The sequence below is a fragment of the Engraulis encrasicolus genome, chromosome 23, assembly GCF_034702125.1.
Source record: "Engraulis encrasicolus isolate BLACKSEA-1 chromosome 23, IST_EnEncr_1.0, whole genome shotgun sequence".
Taxonomy (NCBI): domain Eukaryota; kingdom Metazoa; phylum Chordata; class Actinopteri; order Clupeiformes; family Engraulidae; genus Engraulis; species Engraulis encrasicolus.
Window position 1 is genome coordinate 24,809,278 of NC_085879.1, and position 20,000 is coordinate 24,829,277.

The following is a 20,000-nucleotide window of genomic DNA, read 5'->3' on the forward strand; positions in this document are numbered from 1 at the left end:
CAGGAGGGGCGGATCTCCAACCATCCATCCCGGCAGCAACGGGGGCTCTGTAATTACGGGTGGTTATTTTTTCCCCGCGCTGTGCCAGCCTGAATATTTTCGGACATGTTGAGGGCAAAAAGGCAAATCGAGGAGAACAGGTAGGAGGGGTGGTCAGACGGGGGGTGGGGGGGTCAAGCTACACAACCGGGCAGCCTGAAATATAGTACTAACAGTTAAAGCCAGCACAACCCAGCCCAGCCCAGCCCAGCCTGGGTAATGAGGAAGACAGAGACAGGACCGCTGCAGCCACAGAGACACCTGTCAGACAAAAGGATGCCAAAAATAATACATTGCCCGCAGGGCAAAGCCAGAGGAAGAGAGGTACTTACAGCCCTATGTCAAGTTAGGGGAAATGACAAATGAACCCGGTGTGAGACCCACCAAGTGCAGAAACACACAAACGCACGCACACACGCGCGCGCACACACACATGCACACACACACACAAACATATGCGCATGTACGTGCGTGCACACACGCACAGGACACGCGCATTAACACACACAGATAGACAAACGAAGCCATAATGGTGGTCTCCTGGTCCGTGCAGGTGCCCAGGTGACAGGTTATTTGCGGAGCTAAGGACGTGCTCCCCTCAGGTTTGTAGAGGCCAGACGCCAAGCACCTATATCACCTATATGGGGCTAACTGCCCAGGGAAGGAGTAGGCTACAGTTGTGGGTGGAAGGGGGGGGAGATAGAGAGGGATGAAGACAAGGGGGGAGAGGAAGAGAGGTAGAGAGAGAGAGAGAGAGAGAGAGAGAGAGAGAGAGAGAGAGAGAGAGAGAGAGAGAGAGAGAGAGAGAGAGAGGTGGAGGGAAAGTGAGAGAGGGCTGAAGGGAGGGAGACAGGGAGAGAGAGATAGAAAAAGGGAGATGGAGAAGGATGGAGAGTGCTTGGCCTGGGAGTGGGAGAGAAGGAGAGATGGTTCGGAGGAGTAGGGATGAGGGTGAGAGAGAGAGAGAGAGAGAGAGAGAGAGAGAGAGAGAGAGAGAGAGAGAGAGCAAGAGAGAGAGAGCGAGAGAGAGAGAGAGAGAGAGAGAGAGAGAGAGAGAGAGAGAGAGAGAGGTGTGGAGAGGTTCTCTTTTTGGTCTGGGAGGGCACTGGCGGTCCCATTGACTTGGCGGCTCATTATGCAGGACAAGACGGGGGGTAAAAATTGTGAGGGGGGGGGGTCAATTTATACAACATTAAGGAAAGGGTGGGGGCAATGGCAACAACCACATCTTTTCTAGAATGATGGCGGTTGTGTGTGTGTGTGTGTGTGTGTGTGTGTGTGTGTGTGTGTGTGTGTGTGTGTGTGTGTGTGTGTGTGTGTGTGTGTGTGTAGGGCTGTTTCAGGGGGAAGCCCCCCCACACACACACCCTCAACGCACACATGGACGGACACACACCCACACACACACAGACCTTGTCTATCTCCCGCCAACACCCTTTACAACAACAGACAAGGCATTCAGAGCTCATCGCTAGAGAAACAAAACCATAGTTGGAGTGGAATTTATGACACCAAGCAAGCCACCTCATTATCAAATGGAGAGACTCCCAGACACACACACACACACACACACACACACACACACACACACACACACACACACACACACACACACACACACACATATTATTATGATTATTTTCTGCTGGGAAGTGATCTCCTCAGTGAAAGATTGTTGTTGTGTGTCTGTGTGTCTGTGTGTGTCTCACTCACACACACACTATGTTGGCTTTGACTCATCCAGGCCACAAGACAGCACAAGTGTGATCACTGATTACAACATATCAACTCTCCCTCCCATCCCATGCCGATACATGGAAACGCTACATAATATGAGCTCAGATTGTTACACAGTAGAAAAGAAGGCCATCATCACTAAGCAACCGCCCGTGGGCGAGAGAGAAACTGGCAGTAGCAGAAGTGAGTTGATTCACCAGTTCAGCAGCACACACCGTGTTATTACGAAAAACCACAGCGTAACATAGAACTACACCCATAACATATATAATCCGAGCAATCATGAGTTGTCACTTGCTAAGAGACTCTCTAGTAAATAAGAAATACAGTATAGAACAACTTTGACCAGTGTCTCTGCACACATTGAAACTAATCACACAACATAAATAAAATATGTTATTCAATCCAAAATAAAAGCAGCCAAGATGTGTGTAGTAAATGTTGTGCTCCAGGAGACAGCTTACACACTATTGCACACAGTCTCTGGTGTTGCCAGTTCTTGGTAAATGAACCTGTGATAGAGTAATGTTGTAGCCATGGTAGTTCAGAAGCTGGAAGTCTATGCAAATTATGATCATTTGGCATCTTACTACTCTCACGGTTAAGGGAAAAATACAACCTACACTCAACAACCACGTAGATAATGTGGTAGCTGCTAAACAAACGCCACACAACATTCCTTCAAAACATTTAATAGCTAGACCAGTCTAAAATGACATTTAGGTTACGGGCACTTAATTGACTGATGACAAACAAATCACATTCGCACACAGTCGTGAAAGCTGCAACGCTAGTAACAATTTGGCTTACTAGTTCATCAGCTAGCGATAAGTAGCTTAACTTCGACTCCCAATTTGAGCAGTAGTCACAAGCAGTGTGGCATTTCTAATTTTGTCAAGTCATAAAATGCTTATGCAGCATTATAATACAGTTAAGATGCATTAGTATGATATCACTGTGGACAAAAATACCTCCAGTAGAAAGTACTAGCTAGCTTGCCAGCTACTGTTGTTTTCCCTCAACGTTACTGACAAAAATACAAACGGTCATTTAAACGTATTGCAGGACCGAGTGACAAACGACTACTTACCCAAAATATAATGTTGAATCCGAATAAAAAATATTTCACACAGCAGCTTACTTCGGCTCCTTTGAAATGGTGGTGTTTTCTGCTCATTCTTCTGTGTATCGAGGCTAGCTGGCTAGCTAGCTAGTAAGTTACAAATGTTTGTTTTGTTACGGACTTGCGAAATATTAGTCCGCAGTTAAACGCAGCAAGGCAGGTGCGTTAATTCTGATTAGTTAGCCGGTTAGGGTAAGAGGCATTTACATGAAAAACGTGAAATAAACAGCTAGCTAGCTAGCCAGCCAGCTAGTAGCTAGCTGTATCAAAAATACATACCCAGCCACAGAGTTAGCTAACGTTAGCTAGCTAAATAGCCAGCTAACAACAACCAACCCTGAGATTTTAGGCATAGAAAAGATTCATCATCTAGCTATCGTTTGAAGACTTTTCAAAAATCCGAAGTGCTAGCGCAGTAACCTGCTAACTAGCAAGTTAACCAATTTGCAAAAGAAAGGCGTATTTTCATGGATGTTCCGACAGAGGCATTGCCTTGTTTGATATTTCAACCTTGTTGTGAATGTTCTGTGACTGAAAAAAACAATCTCTCTACTGCTCTACCAACAGCACTGTCGTAGAGGAAAAGCCACCTACTCATCACCTTCATTTTATTGGAGGGACCTCTAGTGGCACCCAACGTCGTTACTTCAGAATGACTTTGGAAAGTTGGGCCTACTTCACATGACATGGAAACAGTAGGCCTGTAGTTTTTTGTTTGTTTGTTTTTTTTGTTTATTTGTTTGTTTATTGTACAACTTTTTGCGAAAATGTAGACCTACGTATGCAATCACAATCACATACACTGTAAGACATGGAGTGTTATTTCAACACGTGTAGAGTGTAGTCCCAGAATAGGCCTACTCTCAAAGCGTTAGGCCTTATTTAACACTACAGTTTTTACTGTGGGGTGACCTACTGCTCAGTTGAGATGGTTCATCCAAAAGGCAATGGTTTCGAGAAAGGGGACATTGCTTGTGCACCTTCACAAAGTCATCTTGGGACCTATTGATTGAGTGGTTAAACTAATTGTCAAAGCAATTTTTTTAATGAAATAGGCCAGTGCAAATGATAGGACTCTCCTTTTAATAGAAGAACTATGAGATTATCCAAATATTGAGTAGGTGGCTGAGCCTCTTAGAATCATATTTCACAGAATGCTGCCCAAATCGCTACGGGGTTGGAAAGCCTCTGCGCCCACAACTGCATACCTATGGCTGCCCTATGTGTTATGGTGCCTCGACTGTAACAAAGCCCCTCTCAGACTGTAAACACGTTGGTAGATTTAGGATTAGATGAGGAACCTGACATGTTGCCAGAGGCAAAGACTCAAGCTTCAGTAAAATAAAACCTGTCTGACATTTAATTTCTCAGCATACTTGTCAGTAATTATCTGGGTTACCTATTAGTTCTGAAAAGAAGGAAGGTCCGCACACTGTTGCTGCTCCAGGTTTATTAACACAACGTTTCGACCATGCAGTCTGGTCTTCGTCAGGTGTACCTATTAGTTCTACCTCCACAGAGGCCGACAGGGGTGGGGGCAAAGGGGTCAATTGTCCCAGGCCCAGGGAGAGAGGGGGCCCAGATTTGGGTCACTAATGAGTGTTTGTTGGCTGTTGTTGTGACCAGTGACTTTGTAAAGCAGCAATCTCCTAATTCTAGCCTTGGAATTCCCGTGCTTGTGGCTTGTGCACTCTATCCAATCTGAAGGACAGCATGGAAGTTCACACTGAGATCTTTGCTGGAATTTGGAATTCCTTTTTCTTTTTTGTGGCTTTTATGCCCTTTTATTTGAGAGGACAGTCAAGAGACAGACCGGAAATGAGTGAGGGGATAGAGAGACAGGGAAGGGTCGGCAAAGGACCCAGGCCGGAATCGTACCTGGGTCGCTGGCATAGCTGCCCAGTGCACTACCGTTAGAGCCAGGGTAGGGCCTGAATTTGGGATTCCAACCACATAACAGAACGGGAGAGACGATATGTTATCAGACAAATGGGACCTTGACGTTCGTTTGTAGATCCATCATGTCGACACCAGATACCAAACCACCTGTCCACAAGCATTATATTGTATTTTAAATCGTTTAGATCAAGCTCCCCTCAAAATGAATAGGCCTACTTGGTTCCCAGGCTATATAACTCACTAGTCTGGTGATGTCCCCCTCTACAATATCCCGGCTACTGTACACAGCAGACTTTTTATTTGTTTTGAGTTTTCCTTATTGTCGTTTCACAAAAACACATTGTTCAATTTCAACAAATGTGGTAAAGCCATTTTATTTTATTTATGTAATTTCTGAGTTGATTGGGCCCTTGTAAGATTTAACAGCAAACCATAAAGCACTGTCTAGAAACAAACTAACAAAAACAGCAATCTCTGCAACGACAACAACAAAAAAGAAAAAAGAAATGTACTGTATGGCAAATTGGTTTCCATATCAGAGGAGAAAAATCTGTATTCAAGAAACATTGCTGGAGTGCTTTGTATTATTGTAGTTACATAATAGATTTCTTCATGATTATGAGTAATTGCAGGGCAACTCAACTAAAAGACCCAGACTGTGATGCAAAAAAAATACAATGGAGGACCTTGTACAAGTGCCAATGCTTTTATTTTTGTGTGTTTATTTATATAACATCATCCAGAGGACATGGTATAGAATGAGAATGGCTGATTACTCATCTGTGGCAAGCTGTATTTAGACAGTTTAAAAATAAAAGTAATTCCCCATTGATGATAATGCTGATCCATCTAAAGAGCTGTAGGCCTAAGCAAAGGTGAAGGAAAGGTCGAGAGAAGGGATACATTTGGGTAAATTGGGCCACTTTTTCACATGAAGTGCACAATTTACCTGAATCAACCCCTATATACGCATGAACGGCCGTCCGGGTACTTTGCTTTACTTTTGGGGAAAACCAAAACGAATGTCTCATTAACTTGCATGCTAGGCTAGCCTAAATGAACACAGTCCATGCTTCAGCCACGGCTGTTTGGCTATATTATTTGAACAGCCGGCAACACAACACATTTTTAGCATGTTGACCGTGAACACTAGTCCACAGGCCCTTGTCTTTCATTTATTCTTTCCCAACACCCAATTGACTTGCATTGTCTTTCCCCCCAATGTTTTCACCCAAAAAAGGGCTTAACGCACATGGCACACGTCACGCCGTTCATGCGTATGTAAGGCCTAGCATTGCTTTACATCAACTGGTGATGCTCCTTGGAATGAATGGTGAAACATCTTCCAACTCAAAGAAAAGGGCCAGTTTTTACAGCTTAACTCTTTGGACAACATGACTGAGAAATACATGAGAATCTTCACAGACCAGGCCTTGACTGGTAATCTGGCATAAAGAGCATCTCCTGGTTGGTCGTTTGTCTTCAGGGGCCGATGCTGTTGCATTTTTGTTTTGTTTTTTTGAAGGGCGACCTAACAAAATGCCCAGGACTTAATTTGCTCCAGTCCAGCCCACTCACAAGACACAATGTTGGTCCAAGTTTTCATGGTCATTTGAAGGATTGCATAGTGTCAGAGGAGTAGATCGAGGCTTCATCAGCACAGGCACTTAAGAAAGGTTGCAGTTCATGTCTTGTCAAAGGTGACAAGTCTCTGCGCAGCTGGTGTCTCTGTCAATCAGACACACTGTGCACTTGTATGAATATACTCCCTTGTCGCTCTGGAAAATCCCCCTCATGCGCCTCGGCTCGCTCTGAAGTGTGAATGGTCAACTCTGGCAAACAACTCTCTCCCAACAACAACAACAACAACAACAAAAGAAATCTGCAAAGGTCACAGGATTTGAGTTGAAATTGCCCCCCGTTATAAGCAGAGGTGTTTCTAGGGTCACCTGGGGCCCCAAGCAAAAATCCAAAGAAACAAACATTTGAACCAAAATCACTACTATTTAGTTTATAGTGTGAGTTGTTGTTCACCATAGTGGCTTGGGGGCCCCCAGCGGCTGCCTGCCTAGCTTGGTGACAAGATGCACCTCTGGTTATAAGTTTGTTGTTACCAGAATGGCAACGGCCAAGTTGTCATGTATTGATAATGACACACCCCTGTGTAAAGTCGTAGTAGTGTGGTAGTAAAAGGGTTTTCAACAAATAGAAAAGTGTAGTGTGAAATGGTGCACTACACTACAAGGCTACAGTAGCCAGGGCTGGACTAGGGGAGAAATAGGGACTGGGCACTTTTGGCTTAAAGGGGCCCCTCATAATTAGTGGCGTAGAACTCACTCACCAGTGGGCCCTGCACCCTTGTGGGCTCCTATTTTAAGAAATGTAAAAATACATATATATATTTTTTTAACATTTCTGAAAATAGGGGCCCACAAGGGTGCTGGACCCACCGGGAAATGCCCCCTATGCAAGAAGGCCAGTCCAGCTCTGACAGTAGCTTTGAGCGGCCCAGGAGTTGTGAATCAAAGCTGTCTGGTCATGCATTCGCAGCCAGCGCCAGATACACCAGACAATGAGAGCGAATAGGGCTACGTACGTACACAACATGGAAATACAATGTGTGCAGAGATTGTGATGTATTAGTAAAAACTCTAACAGTAAAAATCGTAGTAGTGTGGTAGTAAAGGATTTCAACAAATAGAAAAGGGTTCACTGGCTTTGCGATGCCAGCCAGTCGTGGATCAGACTTGTCTTTCTCAAGTTATTCAGTTGCAGCCAGAGCGACCAGACAGCAAGACCAAATACACACACACACACACACACACACACACACACACACACACACACACACACACACACACACACACACACACACACACACACACACACACACACACACACACACACACACACACACACACACACACACACACACACACACACACACACACACACAATAAGACACCAGTGGTGGTAATACAATCTGTGCAGAGCGTACAAATGCAAGGCAAGAGATTATTATGTGGTGCAAATTGGCTTTGAAAATAATCAATCGGCAAGTGAGTCTTATAAGCAGAGCCAAAAGCGATCAGATATCACATACTGTAGAAGGCAAAACAATTCTGCAGGATCTGCTTATGCACTACAGCTGATCTGGCGTTATGTGTACTGTTCTGGGGATGCATTAGCTACTTTGTTGTTTGCAATGCAGTTTCCCACTGACAACTACCGAAGTTGCTAACTGGCTAACAACTACGCTTTCCAGAAATGCACCCTTGTTCTGTTCTGTGTCATACAATGGAGTAATGAAGTGCAAAAGTGAATCTTTGAAAGAAAAAAAAAGACGAAAAAATAATGCTATCATGTGCACCTGTGTGGATTATTATACCCAGTATAAACTATAAAAACCTACCATGACCTCGCAACTAGTACCATTTCACAACATTTTTAAAACAAACAAACTAAAAAACCCAAACAAACAAACAAACAAACACCATCTGTCGCTGTCAAAATTGCAATACTGTTACAACAAGCACTCTTTGGTCACCATTTATATCAAACACCCTGGCAACAGTGTAACTGTGAAATTAAGTACAGTGTAAAATATGGGCGGCAGCTGCAAACCAATCATTTGCACTTACATAATGCATTGGCGGTGGTGGGGGGTGCTGAAGTCACGCAAGAGCACAAAAATCAATGAGCTGTTACGGAGTAATGGTCACTAATTACACTGTATTTAACAGTACGGTTACAAGGCATCAGGTATAAGCCATACAAAAAGTCATAGCAAAAATCTCTAAGGGAATCACCGGCGTGTGTGTAGAAAAGCGATTCTGATTTGTGTGTGTTGGATAAGTATGTTAAATTACATGGCATGTCTCAGTGAAACATGGTCATTACAATCATGTACTGTACATCTGGTGATCAGTCAGTCAACCCACTACCACACCTGCTTATTATCAATCTTTTACACACTTCTGTCTTTTCCCAACGCAGGCCATTACCTCCATTTTTTCCTCTATAAACAATAGCCTGAACATTCAGTAAAAGCAACCTCTATTTCATTTACATCTCACTGGTGTTACTGTATATTGCACTGGTCAGTTGAATGAATACCAGCAGGACTCTACATTTTCTTTATTCATCACCAGCCTGGCTAGAAGATTTTAAACGTACTAGTCAAATACACACTCACTAAAGGGTCATAGTGGCTAGTAAGTTGGTCTTTTCTACCAGCCAAACTCAAATTTCACCAGCATTTGACCAGTTGGCTGGTGTTAATTCAGAGCCCATTTGAGTGCAATGGTGTTACTGTACATTGCACTGGTCAGTTGAATGATTACCAGCGCATGCCGTATGCAAGTCTCGTCTATCTATTCAAACTGGTAACAACTTTACACTAGCACTGTAAACACTGTAGACTAGCACTGTCATTAATGCAAACTGATATTAGTATTCCCTGCAGCAAGCACATACCGCCCGCCAGCCCGCCCGCCCACACTACTCCCTTCCTTCCCTCCACATTCTCTCTGGTCTGCACGGGAGGGAGGGAGGGATGGAAATGTTGTTTGCAGAGGGAAATTGATTACCTCAAGGCTTTTATTTATGATCAATTACAGTATGTCCCCCTTCATGATCATCAATCTGCTTTGCTGCTCTGAGACCAGAGCCGTAACTTACATATTTGCACTCTCGCCCCCTGCCTGACTGACTAACTCCCTCTCTCTCCCTCTCCCTCGCTCTCTCCAGCTCTCATGCATTTCTGACCACTACGTCATGCCAAACCATTTTGACTGCGTGTGTGAGTAGATGTCGATACATTGCACATGTACATTATTTCCAAATGTTTAAACATATTGAAGAAGGCAAACCGAGAGAGAAAAAAAGAAACGTGTGGACTGGAGGAGGCATTTGAACATTTACAAATGCGGGTGAGCAAAAATAAAAATGAAAATGTAGGGAACAAACAAATAAAACAACAATGCAAATGTCTGTGTAACACTGTTTTAGGAGATACTGCATATAGGAATAACAAGTCAGTTCTTTGGTCCCGGGAGACGAAATAAGAGTCTTTGGTATAATTTGGTCTGTCCATTTTCTGTCTCTCTCTCTCGCAAGCTCTTTTAAAAGCTATTTCAGAACTGATGAAAATTGCAGCCAGGTGCAAGGTAATTAAGCGATCCCCATCGGGCTTATCCGTATTAACATTGTATAATCAATGCTTACATAACCGCACACAGTCGCCAGTAATGTGCCAAAGCCCACTCTCTCATTTCATCTGCTATTTCCAACGCCAAATTAGTCAGCCGTACGTACTACATTCAATGTTGTGGGGGTCAAAATAAAGCCTTTCATTTGGATAAAAAAAAATAGAAATAGAAACAGAGGATAGAGGCAGGTTCTTTTTTCTTTTTTTGCGTTTGAAATATATAATAATAACAACAATAATATTAATACCAATAATAAAAAAACAAGGCTACTCTTGGTGACGTTTTTGTCGTGCGTGCCAGCCCCTCCCTCATCTCTACAGGTCTGCACTGGGGAGGCTGCCCCTCTTGATCCGCAGGCTGCCCCCCGACCAGCCGCGCGGGCAGGTGTTGTAGCTGCGCGGCGAGCGCATTCCGGAATCCTCCGACTCCACGGAGGCGTCCGAGTCGGTGAGCGAGCGCGTGTTGTAGAGGCGCACGGGCGAGCGGATCATGCGCGTGGGGGTGGGCGGCGGACTGGTGAAGGAGGTGGGCGACTGGCTGCCCAGCGAGCCGCGCGGCTGGAAGGGGCTCAGGGGCTTGTGCTGTTCGTAGGACAGGATGCAGCCTCCACCACCACCACCACTAACGCCACCAGGGGGCGATATGGGGAGGCCGTGGCCGCTCAGTGCGCCAGGGGAAGGGCTGCCCTTGCGCTTGGCCGCGTTGATGATGTTCTTGGCCAGCAGACGGTGGTTGGCTTTGGTGTCCTGGTGGCCGGTGCTGACGGTGATGGGGGATAGGCACCTCAGCTCCCCCAGGGGGGACACTGGGGAGGTGGTCATGGCACGGTGGAGGAGGCGCGGGGAGGGGGAGTGGGTGGGGGTGGGGGTGGGGGTGGAAGGGTTGGGGTTGGGGTTGGGGCTGGGGGACCAAACCAGGTTGGTGGGGCCCTCGGGACTGCTGAACCTCCTGGTTAAAGTCGGGGTTCTGGATGATGTGGGCGTGGATAGTCCCGACGCCGGAGCCTCTTTCTTAGTCTGCAGATGTGAAAAAACAAAAAACAAAAACACAGAAGGAGAAAAAAATGAGTGGAAATAGACATTCAGACTGAGTTGTGCAGAGAAAAACATTTGGGGAAATGGAGCCTTTTTCTCTCTCTCGCTCTCTCTGTAGGCAAGTCCTGGAATGCACATCACACACACACACAAAGTAACTCTACCCGCCCAGATTTATTTTCGTATGCAACGACGGCACAGTTTATTATAGCATACGTCTCTTTCATACAGCTAATGATTTGAGCACATGCCGAGCCGCCTGCCATGCCTCACTCCCAGAAACCCAATGAAACCAACCAACAGGCTGTTAGTACTACGACCAACCAAGCAAGGGAGCAAGCGAGCAAGCTTCAAAATAAGAGGCTATTTTTATTGCGTGTGGCAAATCATTCAAACAAAAAGAAAAAAAGAAAGAAACTCGACTCGACGAGGCTAACGACTAAGGACGTCCAGCCAATATTTTTTCTCAAAGGTCACGTTGACATCAAGCACACTCCCCTAGTCCTCTCTCTATGCGTGCTTAGCGAGACAGTGAGCCCCCGTATACCATATACCATAGGGCCTATACATTACAACCTCTTTATCAGATACAGGTTGCAAACACACACTAGGGGGGCTTCATACTGCTCAGGTTCGGGTTGCTCAGGTTCAGGTTACCAAGGCAGGCATGCTGCACACCACACAACACCACAGCACAGCACACTGCACCACTCAGCACTGCAGAACAGCTCTGCACAGCCACAGCCACAGCCAAGGTGACTAACCTTTTGCAGCAGAGACATGACTTTACCCTACTGAGGTTGCCGGGTAGGTTTTCGCCCCTGAGGCAACAGAGAGCTGTCACTGGGCGAGAGGGGAGGGAGAGTGGGGTTGGGACCGCTGGTGGTGGTGGTGGTGGTGGGGTGTGTGTGTGTGTGTGTGATTGGATCAGGTGAAGCGAGATGGGGGTCTGGGAGTGAGTGGGGATGGGAGTGGGAGTGGGGTTGGGGATGTGATGGGGTCAATGGTGGGGGGGGGGGGGCAGGAGGAGCGAGAAGGGAGATGGGGGGTGTGGGTGTGGGTGGGTATGGGGGTGGGAGTGTGTGGGGATGGGGGGTGGTAGTGTGACAGGGGATGGGATTGGTTGGGAAAGGGTCTGTGTGTGGTGGTGGTGGTGATGGGGCGGTGAGGTGAGGCAGGTGGGAATGGGGGATGGGATGGGATGGGTTGGGAAAGGGTCGGTGTGGTGGTGGTGGTGGTGGGGCGGTGAGGTGATTCAGGTGGCTATGTGGCACTGGCTCTTGGGTCATAACATTCATGTAAAGGTTCGAGCCCAGAGGGCCGGTAACAACTCCCTGACTGTTTACAAGGGCAAAGGGAGGGGGAATGCAGTGCAGAGATATAGAGCATTCATATTCAGACCATGTCTGTATCCACACACACACACACACACACACACACACACACACACACACACACACACACACACACACACACACACACAATGGATTTTAAAACATGGTCCAGGTCATATGGCGGCACCCATTTTCGTAGTGTGTTTTTTGCCTCCCCCTTGCCAAACACGATGGGGCTACCACGCTAAATGGCTCAATTTGCGTGTCTGAGATACTTATAAAGCATTACAGATAAAATGATGGTCGAGGAAGCATAAAATTGCTAAATGGTTCATTGGTGGAGCATGCAGGGCCACTGACAGATTTTGCCGGGCCCGGGACAAAGTCATTTGAAAGGGCCCCTTATCCATACAATGTAATGAGGACCCAATTTTGGGCCCCTTTTCTACCTGGGCCCAGGACAACTGACCCCTCTGTCCCGCCCCCCTGCCAGCTTCCCTGGGAGCATGTGTACTATAAAATCAATGGCAGAAAGTACCAAGAAAGGTAGGCTAAGTGCTTTTGCAGGAAAAAGGAGTGATGAAAAGAACACAAGAGGGGGAAAAAGGGAAAAAGGACAAACCATGAAAGGGTTCAGAGAGAAGGTTTTAATGGGTAGGAAAGACAGAGTATAGTGATTTTAACAGCAAAAAGGAAGGAAGGAAGGTGGGGGGAAAACAGAGAGAAAACTGTGAAAAGATAAACAAGGAAAAAGACATTTCAGTAGACGTCGCCCTCTTGCGCTTTCCTGACAATGGATAAGGCGTCGTAGTCCCGCGTTTCTTCACGTAATGATATTCATGGAAATTCTCATCACCTGGAACTACAGCTTTGCCAAGTCAAGGGATTTTCATAATTAGCTGCTAGAATTAGCATGCACTGTTGACTACCAATATAAATCAAACAAAGGCACACGGCATATAATCTCGCCCAAAGCATGGGTACGGTGTACTCTCGACAACACACTCTCTTTCTCTAACAGAGAGGAGGAAAAACAGAGAGACGTAAAGGGAGTTCCCTCTCTCCTACTTTTAAAGTCCATCTTCCCATATTAAATTGCAAATCATAGACCTCAAACCCAAGACGCCATCTGCTGAAGTGCTCTGTAAGCCGGTACCATCCTGGACATTTAAAACCTGGAGGCGAGCGTTGGAAAATAGGACGCCGCTTCCCCATTAATGTTATTTGTAACTGACATAATACAAGCCACACGTTTTTTTTGCTGGACAGTAAAAAGGCACTTCTTTGGCGTCATTTGCACATCTGTAATATGTTAAACAAATGTTGCAATATTTGTCTGTGAAGCTCTGTGGCTTGGAGCTAGAGGAGCTAACTACTGCCCTCTGGTGTCAAGACTCAGAACTGTTTTGTTGGAGTATCTGTCTGCATGTTTGGGATTTTGCCTCCGTCAACACAGGGGAGACAAAACCCAGGCCATGTTTCTTTTATCAAGAAATCTGAAAAATAAATGAATAACTAAACCTGATATGAATGCTGTGTGTTTTTGTTCTTAAAAGGAATATAAAAAATAATCCCTGGCTTACTGACTGGGAAAACAAATATTAGACACACAATGATGAACTCTCATTGCACAATCATAACAATTAGCATGCAGTCTAGCAGGCTGGGCTCTGATTTCTCTTTCTAAAGGGCGCTTGCTTTGGTCTGTCTGTATTACTGTGTGTGTGTGTGTGTGTGTGTGTGTGTGTGTGTGTGTGTGTGTGTGTGTGTGTGTGTGTGTATCTGTGTGTGTGTGTGTGTGTGTGTGTGCGCGCGCGCGCGCGCGCGCGCGTGTGTGTGTGTGTGTGTGTGTGTGTGTGTTGTCTGTGTTTCTGTATGTGTGTGTGTGCTGTTCTTCATTGGTGCGGGTAATAGCCAAAGTGGTAAGATGGTTTCCACACCTGTGCCTCAATCCCTGCCTTCCTGGCCGAGAAGGTTGGTCTGGGCGCCTGTGCCTGGCCTCCGGCTCCTGCTCCCGCCCGTGGTGACATCACCCTCTCAGGTGTGTACGGCGCCACAGGCGACGTCACCTCCGCCCTGGGGCTCAGAGGCAGCGTAGGGGAGAAGCACGACGGTCTGTACCCGCCCGGAGTGCCCGGAGCGGGGGCGCTGCTGAACAGGGTCGGGGACGGGGCGTGGGTGGGCAGCGAGGACTGCCTGCTTAGGTAGTTGGGCTGCCCGGCAGCGCCTCTCAACACCGTCTTGGGCGGAGGAGCGCCTCGGGGCAGCGTGCTCAGGGGATCTTTCGTGGGGCTGAAGATGAAGAGCGAGGAGTTGAGCTGGTAGGGCTGGTGCTTGGCCAGCTCCATCTCCATGCGGGTGCAGCCGTTCTCCAGGACGGGGCTCTGCGGGGCGGGCTGGGGCACGGGCCTCGCCGCCGCCGTCCCCTGACCCGACGCCGACGACGCCGGCCTGGCCTGATGCTGATGCTGATGCTGCTGCTGCTGCGCCTTGAGAGTCTTTGTGATCTGCTCGCTGATGTTGGAGGCGTCGTTGGCCATGGCCTTGACGCGTCCCGGCATGTTGGACGGGTATATCCAGGAGGGGGGCAGCGACATGGTGGGGGAGGGCGATCTGATCTGGCCGTCTCGTCTCCTCGCCGCCGACCCGCCAACCCCCCCAGCACTAGCCCCCGCCACCGCCGGCGGGTTATCCACGACATACTTCTCCATCCGAGCCTGCCTGCGTGAGAACAGCTCGGCGCCTTTCCCTGACACGTTACTGCTCAGGTTCTGCTCGGGCTTGCGCTCTTGCACCTGTCTACCAGGAGGGGGAGCCCTGGAGCTCTTCAGGCACGACGTCCAGGCCGGGGCCATCTCCTCCACCACCGCTGCCGCCGCCGCGGACGCCTCCTCCGCCTCCTTGGAGGCCATGAAGTTGGACGCCTCGGCCCCCAGCGCCAGCAGCTCCTCCTCGGGCACGCTGTCCGCCTGCGACCCCCCTGCTGACCCCCCACCACCAGGCGGCAGCCCAGGCCTTTGCTTCTTCCTCTCGTCCACGCCTTGCACCAGCGACAGGAGCTCGGGGTTGGGCGCCACTTTCGGCTTCTCCTGGAAGGTGAACATGGACTTGCGGGGGCCGCGCCGCACCACCCCTTCGTCCAGGATGCCCGTGCGGACCGGGGTCGTGGGCCTCATCTGGGGCACGTACGCCTGGGGGGGCTTGGGGGAGGAGGAGGAGGAGGGGGTGGGGTTGGGGGGTATGTACTGTGGCACAACGGGGGACATGGTGGGTGGAGGAAGGCTGCTGTATGATGGCAGAGGGAGAGGTGGGGTCGGGTATGATGGGGCTGGGGGTGTCGGGGAGAAGGCTTGTCGTGGAGGACCTGCGGCGGGGGCTGCGGCTCGAGGGGGCTCTGTGTAAGCGTGCATGGGTGGCTCCACGGCGTATGTGAGTGTGGGGGGCTCGGGGAAGGCCGGCAGTGGAGGGGTGGCGTAAGACGGGGCAGGCGGGATGCCCGTCTGCGGGGGGCTGGGCCCTGGAGAGCTCCGCTGCACGGTGCTGGGAGAGAAGAAGGGGCGAGCCGTCCTGTTCACGATGGTGGCGGGCGACGCCGACTGTTTGGGCACCGAGGTGACGGGCTTGCTCGGGGCACTGTCGTGACAACCGTTTGGAACATCGTCAAGCGTCCCCACAGTGTTCCCGGGATGCGTCCCATTAACTTTCACTTCCTCCCGGCCAGTTTCAGGTCGGGCTGCGCCGCGACTATCATCCGTGACCACCGTTCCATCCCTCACACACTCCGCTGGGAGGTGTTCTTCCTCTTCCTCCTCCTCCTCTTCTGCTTTCTCCTGCACAGGCTGGAAGTGCCTTTCCTTCAAATCCGCCACCTCCACCTCCACCTCCTCCTCTTCCTCCTGCACCTCCTCCTCACGGATGGCTTCCCCCTGATCCTCCATGATGCTGCTACTCCCCCTGGTACTCTGGAGAGACGGGACCGGGAGAGGAGGCAGTGCGCCCGCCGGCGGCGACCAAAGCGTTTTGGTCTGGCTGTTTTTGCGGTTCAGCTCCCTGTCCTTGCTCTCCTCTGCAGCAGAAGAGGCACGCTTGTTATTCTCCCATACCAGCTGCTGCGCCGCAGGGCTCAGTGAAGAAGAAGGAGAAGACGAGGAAGAAAGAGGTGTGCCACAGCTTTCACTTTTGGCCTCCTCGCTGGCTAATCTTTCGCCTCCTTGTCGTTCTCCTTCAACCTCTACACCTCCTCCTCCACCTCCACCTCCACCTCCTCCTCCTTCACCGAAGCTGACCAGGGTAAAAGCGTTGACTCTCTGCCGGCGCCGGTTGAAGAGCTGGACGCCTCGCGAGTTGGACGGCACAGAGAGCTGGGCGGCGATGAGCTGGCTCCTCGTGCGGGCCTCTTTCAGCTCCTTCTCCGAGAGGCTCGCGCTTCTGCTGAGGTCTGCAAAGCACAGAAAAAAAGCAGGGTACAGGGAGGAGAGAAAAAATATACACTGTGAAACGCTTTCAAGCTGTAAACTCTGAAAAGCATGTACATTTTCTGCCTGGCTGTGCCTTACACGACACAGCCACACACAGCCACAGCAAATATGTCAGAAACCAAAGAAAAAAAACGCTTGTCTAACAAGCTCATAAATATGCATGTCTTTGTGCGAGCCGACCAAACAAAAACGATTTTTTTCACAGGTCGAAGGAGTTGTACAGAGAGCTATTTTAAAACCACATAATTGTTTCTTAAGCATATGGTTTTGATTGCTACATAATCCTAGCAGAGCAGCCCAGAGACGTAATACAGTCAGGAGTTATTTGGAGAGACCATCTTGAAGCGTTTCGAGAAACTCTAGCAGTGTGTAAAATTACGTCAATTAACCTCATGAGAATCGTTGGTCTGGACCATTAACAACGTGGTACCAGAAGTACCTGGAACGGCCAATAGCAATACCTTCTGTGTGAAAATAAAATAACATTATGTGCATGACTTTCTCTCTTTTATTCTGAATCTCTGCTCTCTTTCACTCTCACCTCTCTCTCTCTCTGACTTTCTCTCTCTCTCTCTCTCTCTCTCTCTGACTTTCTCTCTCTCTCACCTCTCTCTCTCTGACTTTCTCTCTCTCTCTCTCTCTCTCTCTCTGACTTTCTCTCTCTCTCTGAGAATCTGTTTGTCTTGCAATATAAATTCCACCGTCAGCAGTTAACACCAGATCCATAGACAACGTTCCAAAGAGGCAAATAAGAGTGAAAAGGCTACACTACGCTTCAGCAATATTCAAGCTCATTCCCTAAATAAACAGCCCTTTCTTTGTGCAAAGCATATCAACTCAGCTCAGAGACACAGTAAAAAAATGCAATGTTGTTACTTCAACACTTTGAGAGTCGATTGGACACCTTCTAGAGTGTATTTGGTCCCAGAGTACTCTCTTAGTGTTGAATTACTATAAGACTGCATGTTTTTTTCCGGTGGACTGACACAGAACTGCAGTTCCTCCATAACCACCGAGATTTATAGTGGCAAAACAGATTCAAACAACTGTTGCGTCCAGCCAGCCCAGCCGGTGAGCCGTAGTCAATGTGCGGAATGGTATACATGTCAAATAAACCAAAACAGATGGCTTGATGTTGACATGGCTGTTTGCCATGAATGAATCATTTGCCAGTTTTATGACAAATTGATATCTTCTTCTTCTTCTTCTTCTTCTTCTTCTTCTACAACTTCCACTTTTTCCTTTTTCACATATTTGGCCTCATTAAGGTGCCGATGAGAACGGACACAGGGGCCCTTTTTGTTGAAGAAAAGGCAAAAGGTTTATTGTCTGGGCTTAAGACCTTCATTCCTGGCTGCACAAGTATTTCCTTTACCATCAGGCAGCAGTCTCCTCCCAAAGCATTCCTCAACTGCCGAGAAAATTCCCTGCACTGAAAACGGCTGCCTGCCTGCCTGCCTGCCTGCCGCACTGTGTCTGAAATATGTCTTGAAGGCACCACACACACACGCACACACACACACACACACACACACACACACACACACACGCACACACACACACACACACGCACACACACACACACACACACACACACACACACACACACAGACACACAGACACACAGACACACAGAGATAGACAGACAGACAGACAGACAGACAGACACACACACACACACACACACAGACAGACAGACACACAGACACACACACACACACACACACACACACACGCACACACAGCCACACACAGGCTAAAACACACACAGGCTCACACACAGGCTCAAACACACACAGACCTAAACACACACAGATTCAAACACACACACACACACACACACACACACACACACACACACACACACACACACACACACACACACACACACACACACACACACACACACACAGACAGATAGACAGACAGACAGACACACATACACACAAGATCAAAACATGCAGGGAAAAGTTCTTGACATATTGACACATTTACATTTAAACATCCGTGGTGCAAAGCAAACTACACATTTAAGCACTTGAACTCTGACCTGAAGTGTTTAGTGTCTCACAGACGTTGTAAACAAATTACCAGGGGCCTATCTGCACCAGGGGGTAAAAATAAGTCAACTAAATCCACCTCTGCCTTTTTTTACTGGTCTTCTGTTGATGTGTAAGCTACATACGCGGCGGCGGCTCTCAAAATATTACTGCTTTCTCCTCACGCCACGTTTAACAGTGTTATCACAAAATGCAAATTAGTTTGAGATAATGTGTTCATTGCCTTGATTAACTTGTGTCCACAGAGAATAGATGCCTTGTTCTGAACTGAGCTGATGTCTGCATCTACACTACTCTCGTGGTGATGCTGCTTACAAGCCAGGCGCGAGCAATCAGCCTCTCTACCTGATAAAGCCATAATTACATACTCGTTGAAAAGCCTCCTGTGAGATTTGGCTTTCAACCCTGAGCAGGTTTTTTGTTGTAGTTGTTGTTAAGGCACCGCCATGGGACTCATTCAGCAACATCTTGGGGAACAAAAACAAGGATGGTTCAAACAGGTGCTTTCTTTTATCTCGGCCAAATTTGGTTTGGTCATACATATTATAAATCTTTTTTTTTTTTTGGTACAGTGAAAGTGAGTGGGATGTGTGGTGGGTATAACTAAGCCATGGAGACTTTACAAAAGGAACACTGTGGTGAAATGGCATGAGAAACTCGTCTACTTCAGAGAGGACACAATTATGTACATCTGCCTCTAATTGGGAACTCATAAATCCACTCCTCACTGCCTTCAGCCACGAAAACAACAGCACATGAAAAAGTAACCTCAAAGACACCCCCTTGTCCAACAACTTCCATAGCCCACAGCAGCAGCTTTTACCCGTTTTATCTTCAAATAAACTTTCATCTAACTGGCTTCTCGTGAAGCTTTTTTTCCTCCCCGAAGCAAGTAAGGAATGTTATCATCAGTGATACTGCAGGGCAACATTCATAGGCTACGTAGCCCAGGTGGGTAACTGTTATCCTGCTGCATGGCTGGCTAGCTGGTGTGGATTACTCCCGCATACCTTGGACTTGACTGACAGACGCAGAGGTGCTTATGCACACAATAATAAAGTCTGCTTACCGCGTCTCCCTATCCTG

General features: G+C 48.0%; 2 protein-coding genes across 2 annotated transcripts in view; both read right to left on the minus strand.

Moving 5' to 3' along the window:
- tspan17 (tetraspanin 17) overlaps window positions 1-3,526 on the minus strand; it is a 52,793-nt gene extending 49,267 nt beyond the window's left edge. The window contains exon 1 of the mRNA XM_063190150.1: window positions 2,867-3,526. Within this exon, the coding sequence (XP_063046220.1) occupies window positions 2,867-2,953 (87 nt within the window). The 5' untranslated portion in view covers window positions 2,954-3,526. The remainder of the gene's footprint in view (window positions 1-2,866) is intronic.
- A 5,769-nt stretch (window positions 3,527-9,295) lies between these two features.
- The window catches only part of LOC134439949 (synaptopodin-2), an 18,056-nt gene continuing 7,351 nt past the window's right edge, over window positions 9,296-20,000 (minus strand). The window contains exons 2-3 of the mRNA XM_063189877.1: window positions 14,317-16,814; window positions 9,296-11,024 (exon numbers count right to left, since the gene is read on the minus strand). Coding sequence (XP_063045947.1) covers window positions 10,323-11,024; window positions 14,317-16,814 — 3,200 coding nt within the window. The 3' untranslated portion in view covers window positions 9,296-10,322. The remainder of the gene's footprint in view (window positions 11,025-14,316; window positions 16,815-20,000) is intronic.